This window comes from Aphis gossypii, chromosome X (assembly GCF_020184175.1).
Source record: "Aphis gossypii isolate Hap1 chromosome X, ASM2018417v2, whole genome shotgun sequence".
Lineage (NCBI taxonomy): Eukaryota > Metazoa > Arthropoda > Insecta > Hemiptera > Aphididae > Aphis > Aphis gossypii.
The window spans coordinates 36,384,721-36,410,027 of NC_065533.1; the positions used below are offsets into that span (position 1 = coordinate 36,384,721).

General features: G+C 25.0%; 1 protein-coding gene across 8 annotated transcripts in view; it reads right to left on the reverse strand.

Moving 5' to 3' along the window:
- The window catches only part of LOC114128469 (calmodulin-binding transcription activator 1), a 117,506-nt gene that overhangs the window by 49,492 nt on the left and 42,707 nt on the right, over positions 1-25,307 (reverse strand). For 7 of the 8 annotated variants that reach the window (XM_027993000.2, XM_050205926.1, XM_027992993.2 and 4 more), the window contains exon 4: positions 5,697-5,764. In XM_027993000.2, coding sequence (XP_027848801.2) covers positions 5,697-5,764 — 68 coding nt within the window. Of the gene's footprint in view, positions 1-5,696; positions 5,765-15,238; positions 15,416-25,307 lie in introns of those variants that run through there. The other variant, XM_050205939.1, reaches the window with a different exon arrangement.

Below are 25,307 nucleotides of genomic sequence, written 5' to 3' on the forward strand. Positions count from 1 at the left end.
TAATGGTTTTATGAAGTGTATAATTGGTCACCGGATTAAATGATAAAATAATAAAAAATGTAAATTATTAAAAGCCTAATTGAAGTGTATTCCTTTTTGAAAAAAAAAATGTTCTCATTTAGACGTAGTATAAAAAAGTATAAATACTTACCAAAATATTGCAATAACAATGAGGGAAATTAAACCAGGTTACACCCTTTCTCGATAGGTAAGTATAGTTATGCTATTGTTATACGATGAGACTTGGTGCAAATATCATTACAAACTTTTGTCACAATTCAATTTTGAAATATGTTAGGTATTGGTAAATGGTAATAGACCCATAATATTTTTCACTATGATTTTTTTTCGTTTTTGTACGTACAAATTCAATTTTATTATTTTAGATATTATAACGATGAATCTATTAATTTTACAATGCTATTTTTTTTTATGTTTTGTCATAACTTTTTCGATCTTTAACTTCAATATAGTTTCTGATAGATAAGTGAATGTGATTGGCATATTAAAAGAAGAAAATCTAAAGTAAAAAATGTCAAGCTGTTTTCTAAGTCATTTTGAAAAAAAAAATTCATTAAGACAGGAATATTTACAAAAAAATTAATTTCGTTATTCTATTATAGTTAAAAACAAGTAATCATTGATACTTGGTAAATATTTACCCGATCTAATATTATCGATATTTATTTACATTGTAAAATTATCTGTAATTAACTGTATTAAACTAATTATGGCCATTTTAATTATACTTTTTAAATTTTGATTTCAAAAAATAGCCGTTAGGTAAAAGATAACATGCATTCTGAATATTTTGATACAATTTTTATAGAAGTATTTGAAATGCAATTTTTGTTAAAATTACAAAAATACTTGTAATTGAACATCATTGAAATGTTGAATTATTATAGCTAAGGATTGAAAATTTAATAAAAAGGTTTTTATAAGAACCTAGTTGTAATCAAAAAATCTAAAAAATAAATAAACAGTATTTTTTTGTAGTGGTGTCAAATTTAAATTTAAATGAAGATAAATAACAAATTTAATTGTTTTGTTACAATTTGAAAAAAATATTCGTGTGTATTGAAACATCTGAAACGTTGAATGCACTGCGGTGGTAAGTTAAAAAAAATTATCTTATGTTTAAATTTTTATGAAATCCAAAATTCTCGTGAAATAACGACTTACTATCAAATAGTTTTAGATTTTTGTTAAGTTAAAAATTACTAGTCGTATAAAATCGTAACATTTGCATTTTCTGTACAAAATTTAATTTTGGGGTATTAAGTTTATTAAAACATAAAACCCCCTTTTTCACCATCAAAAGGAAACTATAATATATTTTATTTATTATATCCTAGGCTGACAAATCATCTCCGTTCAGAATTGTTTTTCGTATACTATGATACCTATCATTGAATTCAAATTTAACACTCTTATAATATATAATAGTGATCCACATGGCACTTAATGTAGGTACAGCAGAGCGGTACTCACTTGGCCACGCTTTTTTATTGAATTTTTGGTTTTTTATTTGAACTAACTGTTAGAGAATAATAGAGAATAATAGTTTTATAAACTTTATTATTTGTTTTTAGTTAAGCAAACATTTAAATGGTAACTTAAATAAAAACATTAAAAACTGTATAACATTTTGTTATTACATTTTTTTTTTTTCATTATCCGATTTAAACTCATTTAAAACCTTATTTTGTATCTTTAAATACAACATTGGCTATAACAAAAAACTAAACATGTCACTAATCAATTAGTTACCTTTATAAAATAGTAAGAATTAATTTTCAGACTACACATAAACATTGTAATAATTTAACTTATTTTTACTCAACACTTATAGCAAAAACTAAAATAAAGTTGGCGTTTTAGATCTTTTTAAGTTTTAAATACCGAGTTAAAGCATCAATGAACTCCCTAAAACACATGAACAATCACTTCATTCATAATAAGGGAATAAAGTGTTCCACTATAAACAATTTCGCTATGAAAAAAAACATCGCTACTGGCAAAGGAACATTAAATTTATTTTATTTATTTTTGTTTGTTTTAGTATTACACTATGCTGGTATGTGTAATATAAAATATCTCTGAACATAGTTTAATAGTATAAAATAAATGTTTAATTAAATAAATTGTTGAACAATAAGTAAAATAATAAGTAAAATTTGTTTAAGGATAGAGATGCCATTGAGAATGTAATATTTTTGTAAATGAACATTTATAAAAGTAATAAAGTGTCTATTTCCATATCCAAAAAATTATTATCTTTATCTTTATTTTTACATATTATTAAAACGTGAGGCGATTTCTTATGACAGTTATATCTGAAGTTCTACTGGATCGATTTTTATGATATATTTTTCTAACACAAGTACTCGATGTGCAGAAGAGCCATCAAAAGAGAAAAGTCCAAAAAGTTAATTATTTAAATAGTCTAGTTATAAAGTTTGCCGTAAAAAAAAAATTAAAATAAAATAAAATAAGTTAGGTTGTTATACCAACTATACAAAAACCACGAGATGACACATTATTGTATCTTATACCCCGTAATTAAAAAAACAGTTGTTAGAACTGAAACTTAAGGGTTAGAAATTATAAACTTACGTACACATCTCGCGGAGTAAGCAATCCACCACAAGTGGATTTCTTACCTGATAATATACTGCTCGCATGATCATAAGAGAGGCTTACGGGCGGGAGATGGTATTTTTGGTACATTTGAGCAGGTATGTAATTTGCGCCAAAACATATAAATATAATATGTATTATGCGCCACATATAAAAATTAATTTTGGTATTTTGCGCCACGATAGAAAACGAAATGGATTATGTAATTTGCGCACACTTTCAAAAATATTCAATTTATCAACAAAATAAAATTGACAGAAAAAGCTTAATTTTGTAATACAGCTACTATATTGGTATTATAAGTGGCTAGAAATTTTATTTCAAAAATTATAAGCTATATTACAAAAATAATATGTACTAAATGAAATTTTACTTATTTAGTATACATCATACATGGAATTTGTTTTACTTAAATGTATACATTTTATTTATAATTATAATATTAGTGGCGCTAATTACAATTTTAATAAGGTGAACAATGGCACAGATTACATAATGTCTTTTTATTTAATATTATTTGGCGCAAATTACAAACTTAAATAGTGTTGCAAATTACCAAAATACATTTTTAGATGTGGCGCAAATTATATATATATATTGGGATTGTTTTTGGCGCAAATTACATACGCTCTTACGGGCAACGTCAAGCTTAATAGCTATAATATAACCTGACTAACTCACTGACTGATAAACGTAGAGCCTAAACAATGATAGATCGAGGCTTACAATTTACACAGTACATTCGTACCACAAATTAAGTGTGCAATAAGAAAGCATTTTACAAAATTAGCATTTTAAAGTAGTGTTTTATTTTAGTGGTTGCACAATTTTTTTGAGATTCAAAATGGTAAATGAAAATGTCTACGTTTTTAACACATTAAACCGAATATTAAAGAACAAATTAAACAAAGTTTGAATCATATTATAGAATTGACATTTTTAACGAAGTGCACAGAGTTAGAGTAGTATTGATATTAATTGCCAAGTGTGATTAAAAGTGTTTTTTTTTTTTTTTTTAGATATAGTTTTCATACGAAAAAATGCAGATATCCTCATTTCTTTGTTTTGTTTCGAAACAGAGACAGTCAAGCTTATAATATTTTACTCATACTGATTAGTATACCTTATATTATTGTTTAGTTTAAATTATTGAATAATTCATTGTTCGAATATAAATTAATGGAAACGACAAATTTCAAAACAAAATAAATAATCGCAATTTGATTTGTTTGAACTATTAATCGTTGGCTAATTTATTTGAATTGGTCAGTTTAACCTATACATTGTATTCTAATAATCCCATTGATCAGTTGGCTAAATAGTAAATAGTGAATACATAGGTAACAGTCAACAACTATCGAATAACTAATTAGTCGATTGTTGATAGCCATTAATCATTAGTCAATAGTACCAGCACTAGTCACTAATAGTAATGCGTTGCTTAGTTATTGATTTATTATACAAGTATAATGGTTATTTAATCACATTAAATTTTTTTTTAAAATTTAATGTTTAAGCACATAATTAATTATATGTATTTTATGATTATAAAGTGTTACTTAATAACATCAGAGATATGACTAACCAAGTAGACTAATAGTCGTAATCTAAGTACCTAATTTAATGTGTTATGTATTAGTAATTAGTTGTTAAGACAATGCAAAAATTCAAACTGTTCTCTGCGACTTTAGAATGTTATTTGATTTGAAAAGCTGCTGAAACATTTAACTTAAATTCAGAAGAGATCTATAGTAAAAGTTTTAAAAAGTACTTGTACTGAACGGATGTAAATTGCAAGCACACACGCATACATATTACTATATACACATATACAAATACACACTCTTACACTGTCATCCACAAAGGACAGTCCCGACAAAGTGATTTATGTACACCACATATAATAAAATATTTTCAGTTGGCGGAATAATGGCAAAAGCGCATCGTGAAAAATATTTTATTATTATTGTAATTTTTTTTAGTCAGATTCGCAAAATATCCTTAGGGTTCTAGATTACATACAGTTTCTTTTGTATGCAAACCTATAATGCGACTTTTTTTACAAACAGCCATATGTGTCCTGTTTAAAAATAAAAAAAAAAAACAAAAATAATAATTTACTTTAACAAATACATGGACAAACGACACGTCAAAATTTAGCGAAATATCCTGTCATTTTATCCACTATTCGTTTTTTAAATCAATGAGTTAACGCTAAATAAAAATAAAAATATTTATAACAATAAAAATAGTATTATGCAAAACATATCACAATAGAATACATAAGACAGAGTATAACGATAATATGTTATCAAGTATTTTATTATCACATAATATAATAATATTATCTAGCTTAAACTAATATAAAAATTACGGAATTTGTTGAAACTTAATTTAAAATATGGTTAACAAAACTTGAGTAATTATTAGTTTTTGGTCAATTAAATATTAAACGAACCATTAATTTCAAATCTAAAATAACATGATATGCAAACGTTTGAAATGCATTCATATGTATAAATGTTGGTACATTGTTCTGTTACATTATACTGTGATAACAAAAAAAAAAATGTTAGAAGCCTTAGTATACTATCGATCTGAACAAAATACTTACGTCTTTAAATTGTATAATAGTCTGTAAATAGGGTGTTTTATGTGATGTTGTTTGAATACCTACTAAAACGATTTTGTTATTTTGATACGAATAATACAATAATGCGTAGGACGAAGTTCATAATGTAGGACAATGTACACAAAATAATTTTTACCAACCTTTTTTTATTTACTGCTTGTATAGTTATTTATGGAGCTCACACTTATATACTATAGCTCCAGACATGTTTTGTGAATTTAATCATTATGTTTAGAGTTGATAAAAATAAAAAGAATTTAATTTAAATAAACATAATAATTTACTATTATTATTATGATAATATTAATACCTAATAAGTTGTGTAATAATTTAATAATAATGTGTTATTAAAATATAATGAACAATTTTTAAGATTATGCTATTTGTATATTCAAAAATAGCGATTGTATAAAAATCTTACCTTATTTTTACTTCTTTTGACTGCCATTCGCTGTGTCTTTCAAAATTAATTAATATTGCTGCTATTTCCTAAAAAAAAAACAATTTATTATACATTTTAATTTATATACGTACAAATTTTATAAATTTTATATAAAAATGAAAACAGATACCGAAATAGTTCTGACCTACGTTAATTAGTTATTATAAACTTTTCTGATTTATGTTTTGTTTATAATAATAATTCTAGAATATAAAGATAAATATTAAGTTTTTGTTTAAAAAAAACAGTGAATATTTAATTTTGGTTTAGAACTTATCATAATTAAAATCAAGTCCTTTTTCCTTTAATGTAACTAGTTTTTATTTATTTTTTATAAGCTACCCTAAAATTGCACTCTTGAATGGTATATTATGTTTCATAATAATAAAATTGTTGAATAATTTTTTTTAAAACACACATACTTTAATTTTCTTTTGTTAAATTATTTCCTATTATTATAATATAATTGACTTTGTTTCTATAAAATATCTAAAATAATAATAACAGCAATTTATATTCTGAAAAACAGCATTTTCAACTAACAGCGTGTGTTTATATTGAAGTATACTTAAAAAAAAAAAAATCTTTCAACATCAACCTTTTAGGAAGTTTATTTTTATTGGGTTTATAGTTTTTTTGTTTTATCATTATGTTTTATTTTTTATTATTCGGTCCATGTAAATATAAATGTGTCATATTTTACGAATGATTAAACACCTTAGTAAGTTTATTTTAAAGATTGATTTAATATATTTTTGTACGAAAATTGATTTTTAATACTACAATATTTTTTGTAATACTTCAAAATCGATTTTAAGACAAAATATTTCATTGAATTAAGTTTCACAATCTTTCAAATTAAAAATATTGGTGAACAATTGTTTTACCGCTTGAACACGTTTTCAGCTAAATTTTGATTTTTTTTTTTTGTAGTAATTTAATTAGAAGTTCAACAGTATTTTTTTTAAACTTATGCTGTTTATTATAGTTGATTTTTATTATTCCTACTTTTTTATGTTTATAAAATGTTTTAAATCACAGTTAAAAAGTTAAATTATGGTACTTTTAAACTAAAATAATAATTAAAAGTGATTTTTATAGGAAAAAATAGCATTACTAAATATGTAGTAGCTTTAGGTAAATTTTCTTTCGAATTTAATCAATATTTAAGGAAAAAATGTTTTAAATACTTTCCTTTTAAATTTAATAGTATTAAAGGAAGTTTTTCATTGAATGCTGTAACTTATTGTTGACTCATAAATACATAATAGGCGCGCTTGGTTTTCACTATGTTATTAAACTCTTTAGATTGAAAAGAGTCTTTAAAATGTTTTTGAATAAAAACAGAAAAAAACTAGTATTTTGATTTTACTTGAAATTCTTGCTACAACATTTTTATAATTATTGTATTTTTTTTATCCAATCAGTTGTTTTTCAACTTTCTACTTTCTACTTCAATTTTTTTTTTTTAATTATATTATAACAATATATGTATAGTACTCCTACTATTGGTAGGAGTTAGTTAAGTACTACCAAGATTTAAGTTAGAACTCAATTATAATATCGACTTAACTATCTATAAAAAGAAATATTATGTGTAAGATGAAGAACAGTATTGTATCTATTATTACTGTTATTTGTTAATATGTATTTATTTAATTTTTATTTTTGAGTTGTTGTGTACATAAAATGCTGATATGTTTATACGAGTTATATATAAAATAAAATTAGTTTAAAATATAATATCTGCATTCTGTTTAGTTCCAAATGTATAACATAACAAGTGTTATAGTGAGTCTATAAATGTACTCGTATTTTAAAATAATATATATATTGAACATGTTAACATTTTTTTTTTATGTTTAACCGATTTAGGTACGAGTTTTGAAAATGTAGTCCTCGTCATTGTATAAAATAACATAAAAAAACATAATTCTAGATTTAATTTACGTTTTACTTTTAAAATGAAATTACGTGTCGACTAAGTACATAACATCCAAAACCATATTGATATTGTTTATTTGTATCCAAAACAATTTACTCTATAATGCCATATTATGACAAAATATCTTTTACATTCGGGTATTCCCATAAAACTCGTTATCTTTTAAGAATATTGTATATTATATGTGTGTGTGTGTGTGTGTGTGTATTTGTTTATATATATGTATAATGAATATTTATATATAACTTTTTCTCTTTGTCGGTAGTACATGAAATCCCGTCACATAAATTATAGATTATAGATCAAGAATGACGTCAAGATGGTCAGTTTAATGTAAAAATATATCAACCTCATTTATACGAATTAAATTACTAAATTGGAGATATTTAGTTCTGAATAGAACAATAGACATAATATTATATATGAGTTATAATGAAATTAAGAAGTCATTATGTTGTATTACTATGTAATACTTACTCGTTAACGAATCGCATTGATGGTGGTTCACTGTATATATTTTTTTTAAGACTCAGAAACCAGATAGATTTTAGAACTATAAATTGTAATATTATTTATACAGAATACAATTTATATTGATATTTAAAGTAATTTATTCAGCTGTCATTTAAATATACATTATATTAGGTGTATAGTATATTATATTATACTGTCACGGTTAAAAGGTTAAGTCACAAATGTAATGCAGGATATTTATTATTAAAAAGAACCATTTAAATCTTTTGACATTTTGTATTTTAATATAGGTATATTTCATGTTTATTAAGGTATACGATGAATGTATCAACGTATTTATTGAAATTACCGGTTCGTAACGTATTTATACTGTTATGAAATGAAAACAATCGCAATTTAATTTGTAAATTGTTTACTTTTACGCAACATGTAGTAAATTTTAAATTAAAATTTAAATAATAAAATATACCGATTTGTAGAGGATTCACGGGATAAAACGGACGCTACATACTCAAGTTTTTGTAAACATATAATGATTGTCGACGGATTTTCACATCCCGTAATAAATAAAACATATTATATTAATACGCAGGAAGTATCTAGAAAGATAACCATTTACGAACATTTAGGTAATTATATCCGAAATTATATAAATTTTTGATGCACAAATTTTTGAAAAGGTCATTTTAAAAATTTACATTATAAAAATTGCACAAATGCTCACATAATATGCAGGGTCATGACACATTTTAAAAGTATACCTATAACAATATTGATAAATTGTTTCCACATAAACATTAAAAATATGTTACAAAGCCAATTGTGCGTATGAAAAACAATATTTCAAACCATTTGAAAGTAGAAGAATTTTGAGAGCACACGCTGTTAAAAAAAAGTACTTAACCACCCATCCACCCACCCATTTTTTTTTTTATGTAAAATTTTTACGCTCAACATGTCTATTCATATAGCAATTTAAATTAAATCTAAAATATATTATGATAGCATTGTCACCATAAAATTATTACATGCTATTTATTATAATATGCATCTTCACTTGATACAAGCACACACAAATTAATGCTTAACATAATATATTAATGGCACAGTCTCTAAGATATATATTTTTTGCGTTATAAACAAATAAATAATGTCGTGAAGTGTAGCAATTGCAAGTACAAGTATTGCCACAGACCTACGTTGCTTTTTCCTATCAACCGCTACTTTGGGACACAAACAACGTGACTTGTTCAAATCTCCTTAGCTGTTGTTCTACCTAATCTAACGAGAGAGATAGAATTGGGGATTGAGCCAACTGTACTCGTACCAGCGGAAAAGGATACGATAAGTCTTGGTGAAGTCTTTCAACGAATCAGGATAATGACAATGACTTCCGACAATTACGAGTAACAGTGTGTAATTATTATTAGCATTTCGATCTAATAAAATCAAATATTTATTATACATTCAATTTTGTATTTTTTGTCCTTGTTTTATCCTCACTTCTCAAATCACTTCTTCAATTTTTATTTGAATAGATTTTATATTTATATATCCTATATATAAATATATTTTATTATGTGCAACGTTATTATATTATTAATTATAGTGGACAACAACAATATAATTGGATAAGGTGAGAATTCAATTGGTCGAAAGACAAAAGCTTCCAGAATATAGAATGTTTTATTCAGATGTTTTGAATTGATTCCGAAATGTCAAAATTGGTTACTGGGTTGTTTTTTTAGGGTTTATCCGAATAGGTTCCCGGGTGAAATTAATATTTAAATAGTTTATAGATTTTTTAAAAACAATTTGTTAACGTTATAAATTATTGTAACAATGCCCAAATAAAATATTAGTATTTGGTTTTATCAAAACTTATACATTAAATTACGACATTATATGTATACATTTTTCTACTTACTTAAAATAAAAAACAATATAAAAAATGTTTTTAATTTATATTTTATCTCTTATATTTCACAGTCATGAGCTCGTGTTATTTTTTACTTATTATTATAAGCTTGCGTATCAAAATATATGGGATAAACCTTTCGAATGTTTAACCTGCAATTCGAACGTTTGTCACATTTAATATAAAAAAAACGTGCATATCAAATTTTAGATAATTATGGGTATAAATATGTTATAATATGAATTAAATATTATAAATAACAATTTTATAAAAATAATATTTTTCTTGTTTAGGTAAATAATTGTTCTAAATAGGTTGTAATTTTTCAACTGGTCCAAACCAAACTAATTATGCAGAACTTTCAAATTGTGCACAGAAGTTCCATAACTATTTTTAAAAAGGGGACACACATGGTTGACAGCCATTTCTCTATATGTTTATGCTTCCCATTTGCTGCTTTAAATTTTAAACATATTTTTATGAATTAACTTTTATATTGTTATTATCATAGAAATTATTTATAGTAGGTATGTATATTATTTGTAATTAACTCAATTCGACAGCTCTGGTTCAATAATACAATGAAAACATATTTTTTTTAATTTTAATTTTAGGTAAGCCAAAATACATAAACAAATATGGAGAGATAACGATCATTTCATTTAAATAATATGTTTTAGTATAATATACTTATTGAGTTAATCCGATATTTTAACTTTTGATCGATTGAATTACGCGGCGGCGGAGTTCCGATAAAACCACGCGAGAGTGATGATCTGCGATAACTTAAATTGCGAATTATTCGGCTGCCGCGCCAGATTGCAGTACAAATTCAGGTTCGATTGACGTATCGTATATTATATACACTCGAAGGGACGGGTCATGGTAGAGGTAAACTTAAATTTATCGTACACAAACATTCGTGTATATGTACATAATATAATATATACAGAGTGTTGAATTTAATTTTTAATGCTTACATTCTCAGAAGTTACATTTTAATAATATCGATTTTTTTAGTACAATAAAATATGTAGTAATATATTAAATTATGGATTTATACTATAATACTATATTTTTACTGATCGACATGATTTGGAATTAAAGAACTAAAAATTATTAAATGTTGGTATTTATTAAAATAAAAAAAATATCGTGTATAATATTTAATTTCATATTTGCAAAATAAAAGTCTCAATTATTATCGCAATTTCCTACAGGTAATCATCAAAGGTGGAAAATACAATGAAAATAGTTATCTCAACTTAGTGAACAAAAGATTGTTAAATTACAACATACAACCCAATGACTATGTGAATAAAAGAACAAATTTAACTCATTAAATTTAAAGTTAACATGGAAAAATATTAATCTACTATTATTTAATTTGTAAGTGGATTACATAATAAAGAGTATATTTGTATTTATATTATTTCATCGACAAGTTGAACCAAAATCATAATATTAGGTATACTAAAACTATTATTATTATTGTATTTAACCTTTTTTTTTAAATTAAAACTATACTATATGTATTGTATTGTTCAGGCGCGTAAAAAAAAAATATTTTGGGGGGGTTTTTGGTTTTAAATTTTTATTCTTATATAATCTAACCTAAGGTTATAAATAATAAAACTTATTTCCTGAAATTTCGGGGGGGGGGGGGGGGGGTTGAACCCCTAGAACCCCCCTTGTGTACGCGCCTGGTATTGTTATACAGTAGTTTTGAAGAAAAACCATAAAGACCGAATATTTGAAAAACATTTTTTAATTTTAACTTGATGGATTATTTTTAAATTATTAAAAAAAGCTAAATTATTTCATTAGTCAATGAAAAAAGGCAAATTCTCAAATTAATCAGAAAATTAATTAACTAAGTAGTTAAGTTAAAAACTTAAGAATAAATAAACAATTTGGCTTATCAACTCAAACTTTTTAATTAGTTTTAACCACCTTAGTTATTGTTATTATTACCTACTATATAATATATATATATATGTATAATATAACCTTTCTTATTCTTTTGCCTGATCGTTAAATTGGCGTAGAGGGTTAAACGGATCACTCTGTACATAATCTATTTAATCCTGTACCTATATATATATAATATATGATTGTTGCGAGGGTTCGATTTCACAGGCGCGAACTGCTTTACGCTGTGCTGTTGCGGTACACCATGACTTCGCGGCTGAACGTCACTGTCGATATAAGCCGAAATGCATTTCAGCAAAATCCCACGAGAGTTGGCGAGCCGGATAAATTGAAAAAATAAAATATACAAACGTTATGCGTTGATACAAATTCCAAACGGATTCGAAATATTATATGTACCTTCACTCTTCAGTAAATCGATGATGTTTCGATTTGCGGGATTATTTTAATGTTCTGAATTATAATCGTACACTTACGATAATGTAAATATATACTGTACTTAAAGATTTCTTAAATTATTGCTACGAAACACGTCATAAAAGTATAAAAAGTCTGAAAATCGATATAAAACTACCTATCGCAGTATATTATATATAGTTATTACGGGTGGTTTTTAATACCTAATATTATTTACGTCATATGCGATTATTGATTTAAAACTTAATGAAAATGTGGCTTAGGGATTTTGTTTGAACAATTAAACTCATATCTCAACTCCGAAGTAATAACTCACGGCCGAGTGCCGTCACATCATTGGATGGTTCTTCCCACACGCCAACAAGGCATTGAAATATACATATAGGTATCCCCATAGACCATAGTTTAAATATTATACATAATGTATATTTAATCTATGATATCTTTATTTGATTGTTTTATTACATGTTTACAGATTGCATATAGTTTTCTAAATAATAAATCAAAAAACTCTTAATAAAATCGACTAATGTTAATTCTACCACACAGATGCTTAGAGAAAATTATTACAAGCTGAAAAATACATACGATACTTCTTTATTAGGTAAATTTTTTAAGTAAAACTACCATATATTATGTTCAAAACTAATACAGAAAAATTTAAAGTAGGTACCTATTAGCAAATCATTTATTCAAATACTATAATAATTGTATATTGTACTAAATTCGATAATTATGTTTGTTTCTCAAAATCATATGACATAATATTATGGAATACGATTGATATTCCAACAGTTATTAAATATTTATAATATTCTTTCAGATTAAATAATATTATGCTCATTATATTTTGCATTCGTTTAAGCCTACGAGTACGTATGTTAGTATATTGTCATACGAATCAAATGAGATGTTTAAAGTTTTTCCTTTATTATTTAAACTCACATACAATTAAATATACATGTATAAGTATAATATTAACCTATATATTATTATTTTCCTGAATAAACTGTGTGTATGCAATTTTTTTTTTTTTAATCTTCCACCCGTGTACTGTTTAATGTAATTATTAACTGTTACATAAGGAAAATTAACATGGTCATAAATTATACAGACCACTGTCTGAGCCCAGTGTAAAAGTAATAAAATACACTAGCCGCGAGCTGTGAGGCCGGTTGAATTGTTGGGAGGGGGGTGGTTGAGGTGTGGAGGGATTATGTGCCGTAAAAAGCGGAATATAATATATACACGAACACAATATTAAAGGGTGGAAAGTCGGAATGTATACCTACCCCTGCTGTTGCTCCGGGACAAATTTGTCTAACAACCAAACATATTTTTACCGGGAGCGCGCAATTTATTACCGTATTAGGTTCGATACGGGTTTTGATTAAAAAAAAAAAAAAAATACACACACATAATGCACGTTTATATAAACATGTACTATACTTAATAATACAATTTAAAAAAAATAACCATCTGCTGACAAATTTTAGTACTAGAAAAGGGTGTGTGTGGATATCAAAATGCACGGGTGCTCTAGTCATACTTATCTGCAGAAGCTTAGTAGGTTTTGTAATTGGATTCCGTGGATTATTGGCATCCCTATTATACACGTAATCGTATTATTATTTAAGTGAGAATTAAAAATAAAATTTTAATTGATATTTAGATAGACATATTATTAAGTAGAAGTACTGGCACTAAACAGCTATACAAAATTTCCAAAATATGATGTAAATATGATAGAACGAAATGAAAGAATATCGTTAAACATATCAAAAAATAATAATTTATGAAAAATACTTTAGACAGACTATATTATAAAATAAATTAGTCATGGAATTCGCTTTTGTGTTTAATAGGTGTAAATCGTCGTTGAGTAAGTTAGTGTAATGAATTTGTTAAATTTGAGTTCAATAATAAATAATTATTGCATTCGAGGAAAAACGATTCTGAAAAGATACGGACTCTCAATCAATATAACTAAGGAATAAGGATATTTTATTATACCCATATTTATACTTCCATTGATAATTTATTTTTATTTTAATAATACGGTAGATTGAACTATTTTTTGCCAATATCATTGTATGAATAAAAATAACTAATATTAAATTTATCAGATATAATCAGTGCTGGGTTCAAAAATATGTCATCTGGAGGTAATATTTTTAATTCCGCCCTTTACAATTACTTTTTTACTCATCATATAAAAAAAATAATTATATATTAAAAATAACACCATTAAAATTGTTTAAGTAATATTTAGTTTTGAAAATACTCGTATAGTAATATCAGTATTTTTTTAATTAATAAATTAAGTTAACACAAGTAAGTAAACACATTAAAATACAAGTTGATTATTCATATTTAAAATTTGAGTTTTAACGGTTTTTCAATTAATTCATCAAAATCGAGTTTCTAGAAATTTGAATAGGCCTGCCTTTTTACTTATGAGTTATGTGCGACTAATTTTATGAAATTTATACAAGTCTTAGCTAATAAAATTGAACATTTTATAAATTTTTCACTAAAACATAATTTGAAAAACTTATGATTTTAATCTATCTAATTTATGAAAATGTCAATTTTAAACGCTTATAATATTATATAAACTATTAGAGTGTGAGTCAATACGCTCTAGGGAAGTAATACTTCTAATAATTACTGAAAATGTATTTAATTTAATTAATTTGAAATATTGGAGTGCACAGAAAGACTTTTATAATCTTATTTTTTTTTTTTTTTGTTGCCATTCATTTAAAATCAAAGCATCGTGTTAATAGTTTTAATTCATGTCTCGTCAAATTATAATACTATAATTAACCTTACCTTATTAAGTGCCTATTCATGGACAGATATGATTGACAATTGAATTTTATTTTCAATGTAAAACAATCAACACGTACAACTGCCACAACGGAATCGCACTTACATAAGTATCACTACAATACGTTAGATCACACATTATATACATCGACTTCCTCAATGAAAAAGGAAATAATTCGAATTTTATCATTTTTCACTTTTTGATGAAATCTAATAACGACATTTTTTCTCTACCTCTTGCGAAAACAGCTGTAACCCTACTATTCCAGAGAGTTTAGAAATCATAATATTAAAATTAATTTATAATCTCCCATGATCATGTTACCAGCGAATACCTTAAGTTACTTCTATTTTAAAATAAACATTCTTCGAGATAATGGAAATAGCTAATTTTTGTATTTTTAAATACAATAATAATTTATTGTTAATATTGTAATGCTTATTTAGCTTATAGTTTTTAATAATAGCAATGACTACAGTATTGTTATCTAAGTAATAATTTATTAAATAAATAATAATAATACGATTCATAATCTTATTAAGCTCTTAACTGTTTTTACGTGTTTATTATAATATTATTATTAATTATTATACTATATTCTTTTCGTTATTAATACCTTTTGCTGTTACTTGTTGAACTTAATATTTAAAGAAAAAATATTTAAGAACAAATCAATCATGGCCAACAAAAAAGTAAGTTATTTGATTTTAAAATACATATTACATATTATTATTATTATTTTATAAACACTGGACTGAAATAAAATTAATATGAAATAACAGTTAATAGGAACAACAAATAATTTCTAATAATTTAATAACATAATTTGTTCTCTTGCGCTCATACCAATACAACATTCATACGATGGATTTGTTTTCGTCACAGTCGTTGCAGTCTAGCGTAATGAAATTTTTAGGCGTTCCACCCTCACAAAAAAAGTTTTACTTTAAAAAAAAAAAATGTAAAAATAAATTTTTTAATAATTTAAAGCTGCTACATGAACGACTTGTTTAGTACCTTGAGTTACATTTTCAAGATTTTTTACTCGCGTAAATATCAACTAGTTCCAATTTTCTAGAAAAAAAATATTCAAAGTTTAAGATTGAAACATTTTTCCCACTATATAAAGTGTCTATATATGCATAAAAACAACAAATAAATAAAACACGCATTGTTGTATACTCAGTATATTATTCAAAGCTACTCTCAGAATTTTTTTTTCACTTGTAATAACTAAATTTTTGATTGCTTTTAAAGCTATTTTATAGCAGTAAAAAGGATTCGGACACATCTGCACGCTCGCATTAAATATTATACGAGAAAGATACCGCAAGGTTCAGTAATTTGAACTTAAAACCGTTTATGTTATTCTGTTATTATATCGTTTTTTGTACTAATAAAACAATTGTAATTGTAAGTCCTCTAATTTGCGCAGTTTTTAGCATTAATATTACTTAAAGATAAAGGTAATACACGTTTGTTAAATTTAGCATTTTAGCGATGCTTATTAATTGATACCTTAATATCTTATAATGTCTAATGGTCGTTTAAATGTAAGTAGTTTTATTATAAGTGTATAAATTATTTGTAGGACTCAATGATATGGATACTGTCACTTTTTTCACTTTTTTATTAATTTTTTGTTAAAATTAAATCAAAATGTATACAAGTTGGCATTAGGCATTAGGTACATAGGTAGGTATATACATTTTTGGTATACATTTTCATTAATATTATATTATGATATAATTTTTAATTTTTAATGTATCTTTAAAAATCAAATTTATATAATCATACCACTCTTTACTTAGACTTACACATTTTTATGCAAAATTGTTTACCTAATCGTGACTACATAGCATTTTTTATTTTAGTATAAATAAGTATGAATTTATGTACATGCATTCCCTATTAAATAAAATATAATTTTTCTAAAATTAAAGATTTAAAAGTAAAATAAGAAAAATTAATTTTATGTGATCATTGAATAAAAGTCATACGTTAAAATATTGATCAGAAACCGTGATTTTATTGAAATTGTTTTCTTTTCCACAGTGTTTAATATTTCATCTTTGGATAACAACTTTTATTCAGATTTTGATAAAGACGTTATGTTTATACGTACCAATATTATATATTTATAAAACTATTAACGTAGTTTTATTATTTTCAATAGTTTCCATTTATGAAACTGTATAGTTAATGATGTTATAGTATCACATTATCACATGCAACTTGAACTGAAAGCTGTATAACACCCTCGCTTGAAGTACCTATTTATGTTTTATCAAATTTTCACGATATTCCATGTTTTTCTCTAGTTTATTGTTTGACCTATTTGTATTATTATCATTGAAATTTGTTTCTTGGCATTTTAGTACTGTTGATACAATATCTATTGTTATAGTACATTTTATTATTCATTTAATATCCTATGAATATTTTTAAAAAATGCAGTCCTTTGTACAACGATGAATAATTAATTTGTGTCACTATCACCCGAGAATATTGTAATACTCATATATTTTGTAAGTTTTATAATTTTTTTAAATTTTATATTCGATTGTTATTAATCCTAAGTCATTAATCATAATAGCTTGCCTGTGAATTATTCTAACTAGTTATGTAACTTTAAAAACATTATAAACAATAAACAACTATAAACATCATCTTTTTTTAACCATTCTTGAAATCAAATTTTAAATTGTATAATTCTATACATATTTTTGTGAATAAAAACGATTAAAAAACATTTTTTATAATAATTTTTTTTCTTATTGAAAATGATTTCTTATAATAACTTAAATCTAAATAATACTATACAAAACTCATGGGGAAAAAAAAAGGTTAGGTAAAACTAGAAAAACGAAATCAACATTAAATTGGAGTTTTTACACAAAAACAAATTTCAATAAAAATAAAATTTATTTTTTTTTTGCACTCAAATGAGGAAATAGAGATTTAGAATTTTCATCAAATATTCATAAAAGAATTTACTATTTTTTAAAAAAAAAAAAAAATTTATCTCAAAGTATTCAATCAATTGGATAATAAACGATTTTTGTTATTTTATAGTAATTCAAAAATATTAATTTATATAATTATAATTTACTATACGTGATAACATTTAAAAAAATGTATAGATTAATTTAAGCTATTACCTTAATTTAATTATTTTAACCTTAATACTAATAGTAAAATAAATTAATAAAATACAGTCGATAGTATAATATAAGTTCACTATATAAACTGTATGCTAATCCTAATATTAAATAAATTTTAAAATAACCATAAAAATAAAGGCATATTATATTCTCCGTTTATAATCGATTTTCGTAAGTAGCTATTTACAATGGATTATCATTGAATTGAAATACAACAGATCATCCATTACAACGATCGATTTAATGAAGAAGTACTTTTATTGTAGGTACAACAGAGTGGTTACCTTCTTGTTAACAACTAACAAATATTGTTAAGAATGTTAATTATATTTTTAGAAATAATAATAATTGTATTTGTATTATTCTGTATTCATAATACAAAATATATTTAATGCAAATAGATTATGCATTATCCTAGAGTTGTTTAATTTGTTTTAAACTATTAGTTAAACTAACCAAATCTTGTCTAATAGCACCAATAGTTATATTTTTATTTTATTTTAAATTTTAATTTATAAATACGTATTTAATTTTTGATAACTATATACAACTATTTATAAGTATCTAGTAAATAAATATATGAAAGTTTTTTATTAAGCTTTTATAATCAATATTTAGATTAAATTTTTAAAAAAAATTAATAAGTTTTCGTTCTAAAGCTATCGAATATTATACCTAACACAAGAAAAAATATTTTTTTTTTATTATTATTGCTTTTGAAATATTTTAAAATAATAAAGTATCAAACTTCATAAATCGTTTTAAATATTATATAATATGAAGTCTACGGTTATAAGAACGAAAGAACAAACGAACTTGACATATACCTTTTTAGTATTTCATGTTCTAACAATTAAAAATGTCGGTATATAGGTTATAGGTATAAGATGATTATTTTAAAGGTAAACACTCATTTTCTAAAATGGTATATAATAATATACATGGATTATAGATTTTTTTATCGAGGTCGAAATTCGATTAAAAAGAAAAAAAAGAAGATAAGTTTTAAACCAATAAAAACGTTAATTTGTACTAAACTCTGACCCTTCTACGAAAAATGCCGAGGTCAAATAAGCACGTAATAGGTACCTATTTATAATCACTATCAATAATGCTACGAAAGCACAATGTTTATTGGATGTCTGCTAGACGAATTTTAGACCATAAACCGGTGATTAATTCGTGTAAGACAAATGGATATAGTCGGCTGTCATAATAGCCTTTTGGTTTTTGTGACGCATCAGCTAGTGCTCTGAAAGGGTTTATTCCTTCTACCGTGATGATACAGTGGTGAAGGGGACACTTAATGACCGTTCACACCTAATAAAATAAGTGGCGTACCACCCCGGGTGGTGTTTTCTTCTTGTACATACCAGACAATTTTACGTGTAACTTCTGGATAGTAAAATGCACCTGGTCGAACATATTCGCGTACAGCAAGATTATAAATGGGGGGGGGGGGGGGGTGACGGAAGAGTGTTGAATTATTGTTACGGCTAAAATGGACGATATTTTGTGAGACAGATTTTCTTTTACAATATATACAGTATACACACATACATATATATTATTACATGTAACTAAACACTAGTTAATAGTTATATAATATAAAAAGCATAATATGATAAAAATCGTATCTTACGACGCAGCATTATGTTTGATCTGTTTTTTCGTAAGAATATATACTTTTCATAATAATGTAATATACAACTGTAGCTGAAACGTGTCTATTTATATATTTAATAACATAATAATCGGTTTTCGAATAAATTATCATTTCGAATTAGGAGTGGGTTTATGTATACACTTGAAATATATCTATACGGTATGAAAAAAATAATGTCTATTGAATATAAGTATAAATATAAAAATAATAAAAATATTTGATAGTCTCATACGTAATAATAATAATAATAATAACGGTTTCTTTAGGATACGGAACTATATTACGAGTTTGCAGACGTCTGGAGCTCGTTTTAGTTATTTAAATGAGATTCATAACTCATCTATCATTGCCGCCGACGATATTTTCAACCCTTGTCATTTATTATGGAACGTTTCTCTTAACGTCTTGTCGTACACACACGAACGCCAAATCGATGAATCACCCTTAAACTTTATTATTTCACATCGGACTGGTATGCATATACATTTAAATATATATATGTAATATGTGTACTTTACCAATACACAATCGTTAGTAACGCATGATTTGTTTGTCTTTTAGATCTCTCTAAATGTAATATCATGACAGACGAATGTGTATTGTAATGCGAACGCACATGGGGGTGTATAATGTATATAGCCCTACATAGGTACAAATATATTATAATACCGTGATTTGTGAACACGACTTTCAAATTCAATAACATTACTAAGAGCTATAAATTCTTTTTTCTAAAACGTTCAAATAATTGTTTGTTTTCTTAAACGGGTATTTATATACGTATTTAGCATTGTTCAAAAACCAATGGTCAATAACAGTATATTGATTGTATATACTATAAAGCATAACAACAGTATAGAACATTGGTTTTCGGCAATACTATAAGAATTCTGCGATTTGGTGTTCCGTTAGATAATAATAAAAATATTATTGACACGATTTTTAAAACTATTATTACAGTTATTGTAGAAAACAAAATATGGCATATTGTCATTGTTAAAAACTTTCAAACATCTATAACAATTTATACTAGAAACTTGTGCATACATCATGTTTAGATTAAATTATGAAATTTAACGTTGCGTTTAATATGTCTCTAAAGGTACACATTAAATAAACAAGTCCTTGTTTTGAGTTGCACGCACATATTATCATATTATTATGTAATCGTGGTAATATGTCAAACGTTATACTCGTTTCAACTGATTAGGAAATTATTGTCACTTGTTGATTGATAAAAGCACCGCCAATATGTTTAAAGAAAAATTGTGAAACTGTCAAAAAATGGCCCAGATGATATTGTATACGCATATAACTTATCAATCAACGTAAAAATGATCAATATTATGTACAATAACGTTTTCAATATTTAGTTATCAATCATGATACGTTTCGTGTGTGAATGATAGACGATAACCGATTGATACATCGTTATGAATATTACAGAGACTTTCGCGCGGATAGCTACGACGTAACATACTGTTGTAGTATCATATTAATACATCGTAAGTGATGATGTTCGGTATATAATGCGTAGGTATATATTATATAATATCATATTATAGCGTGTTTCGATAAAACATTTAATGTGTAAAAAGTTAGAGAAAATGAAAAACGATACCTACTGTAATATGTATAATTAGAACTTATAAGGATGAGCATTAAAGAGTAAAAAAGTTAATTTTTTTCAACTTTTAACTGAACTAGCTAGTTATACTTTTGGGTTTTGATTAACTTAATTGTTTTTTAATTGTTGTTAAAACATTACATTAAATTTCCATTATAAAAATGTTTGGTTAATTTATTCCGTTATCAATTCCATTTTATTTTTTTACATTTCGATTTCGTTTTTATGCAACAAAATTCTAGTAACATTTGAAATGAAATAAATTGTTTTTTTTTTTATGATAAATATGAATATCTGTAATAGGTGAACACTGTATAAATTTTAAAGTCATTACGACATGATCAGGCACAGAAACATAACTAATTAAACTTTTTTATAATAATAAACGCTAAACTCGAATTTCGTGCAGTTTTTTAATGTAAGAATCGCAGCTTTTCGATCATTCTTACCAGGGGACAAATATTTCTATAATGGCCAATTACGGTGCTATTTCTTTTTAAACTCAATTCCCAATAAAAACTATATTATTAACGCTTATATATGGAGTTTACGCAAGCCAAAATCAAAACAACAACAACGGCGGTGGTTAACTGCGAAAACTCAGACACGGTTTTTATATTATAACAAGGATTTGCGAAACGACGGGCACCGACAATGCGAGAAAGTTTAGGGACCAGCTGTCACACACTTTGCTGTTTCCCTTTATATAATATACGCGTAGGTGTATAATATCTAGTTAGAGCATATATTTCATCGCGTCGACTCGAAATCCGCCCAGCCGACTGCACTCGGCAGTGGCGATGGTACAGTGATAAATTATTATTATCATCATCGTTATCATCGTTATTGACTGACTCGACTTTAATAATATAATATATATCAACCTGATAGAACAATTCACGACCGACCGACGAATAAGTTTACGATTGAACGTGATTTATGGCCAATAAACATACCTACATAATATTATGAATTTATACACCTATTTAAAAATCATTATTCATAATATACTATAAAGATGATTGTGTATACGCGATACCATAGTTGCTGGGGTTGGGAAGATGACCCAAACCATTCAAAGAAAAAAATTTTAACTTTAAACAAACCCCTAGTTATCATATCGTGCAGATCATTATTTTTAAAAATAACCAATATATAATAATATAACAACAGTTGTTATTTAATCGTTAAATATTTAATATGGTTTCATGAATGAAAACACTTACACACCATATTTAATAATTAAGTTTTTTTAGTAAATAAATTATAAGTTACAAAAACTTGTTTTTATATATACCTGTAGATTATTTGCACATGAATATTTTATTGTGTATTAATTAATAGCTTCATACAAATTTAAAAAATACATCTTTGCCTTGCGTAATTTTAAATAACGTAAAATTATAATATTTTATAAGTAGGTATATATACCATAATATATATTTGACATGTATTATATACTATTGAAAGACAGTACATAAAAATATAGCACATAAACACGTGTATTAGGTTTGTCAATTAAAATTTCTCAGTGAAATGTTGCATAAAAGTTAAATAATTAACGAATTGTTACAACAAAATCAATTAAGAAAATACGAAATCACTTAATTTTATTTTGCTCGATTCAATTAATTAAAAATATTGTTAATTTTTCTTTTGATGTAACTTAGTATTAACGATCTGTTATAATATTATGTGATTGTATGTAAGTAAACTTGAATTATTATTACCCTTTTTGTTCCGTCAAAATATAATTATATACTATATACTTTAATCTAAAATAATCTTATACAATACTAAATTAAATAACTACAGATACTTAATATCTACAAATTAAATAAATACAAGCATTAAAAAAAAAGTTAATGTATTTTTACGGGTTATTAAAATAATAAAATGTAACGTTAGTGGATATTGTTCAAAAACACTTATAGTAAAATTATCGACAGGTTAAAACTACAGCTTTCAAACCAGCGACAGGTATATCAAACGTTGACAGGTTAAAATGTTTGTAGTCGAAACACCTACTTTTTATAGGAACAAAATTCCGAGGAATATTAAATAATAGTTTATGTTATACGTAAATAATATGTATAATATTAAATATATGTGGTGTAAATTTAACAAAATTACAGGAAAATTAGTCTGCTTTATAGTAGGTTTACTAGGTTTCGTGTGTTTTGAGTTAAATTTTAATTCAATGATAAAATATCTTTTACCAAAAATTATCATGCGTGAAGAAAACATGACTTTATTCTTAAAGATACATTATAATTTATTTGATATCAGTTTTAATACATACGGTATGTAAAACTATAATTTTAGCCCAAAACCATTTTATAATATGTTATCATCATAATGTAATATTGTTATTAGCACGAAATAAATTCTGACAATACATAGAACGGTGTGTATGATAGGTATGTAGCAAAAAAGCATACCGTTAGTCTAAACTCTAAATATTCTTAAAATATCATAGACTATAAAAAATTATTATTTAAATAATAGATGGATATTTTAAATTTATACGGCTTTTTTTTAAAAAAAGTTAAGTAACAATTAATTATTGTTTGCTATTTAAATCACACAATAAAATGCAATACCGTTGTCCTTATTTTTGTAACGTATAGATTAGTATATCAATTATAATAAAAGTTTCAAACATTATTTTTTAAAATACCAGGAAAGTATAAAAAAAAAGTTTAAACCAATTTCAAAAATGTTCTAAGTTTTATATCTAATCTAGCTATACGTCGATTGCCAATTTCAGTATCGAATTAGTTCATAAACCGAACCATACCGTTGTCAATGTTTCCATTATCTGAGATACCTACATTAAAATTTAAATACAACAATATAGTGCCGTATTTTATGTTTGTTAATTTTTTTTTACTATGAATTCGGAATATACAGTTAATTAATGATTAAATACTGAAAAAAATAGAATAAGAATACATTGAACATTTCAATTTATGTATTGTAAGATAAATAATGTAATGATAAATAATAATTAAACTACCTTGGATTATCATTGCTTTTTTATAATATTAAATACAACGAGTAACATGTTATAAAATAATTTTAGATTTTTAAAATATAATATCTTCAATTTTTTTTTATACGCATCACAAAATTATATAAATGTACAACACTGAATAAAATAAATTTCAACGATAACCCAAACTATGATATAATAATATTATTAAAAGTGAGGATTATAATATATTTATGCTGTAAAATTGTGTTCACAAAGTCCAGTATGTCAAAAAATAAGTGTGTTCTTTTATTTTAGATCCGAAGCAGAACGATTAATTCGTTTTTCATCTGTCATCACCTTTTGAGACAGTAAAAATTCTTAAATTTTCAACTTTGAGGGTGGTTCCTGGTTTAAAATTGGATCTAAATGATACTTAGGGATGTTAAAAAAAAACATTTTTAGTATTTTTCAAAATAACCGGAATGAACAAAAAATAAAATAAGGAAAATCAGGAATTTTTATGCGTAATCAGTATTTGACAAAATCGATTTTGTTTTTTTTTAAAAAAACATTACCCAAATTATCGTAATAAAACTTAAATACTTGAAAATTATATTAAATGACTATAGTATCATTT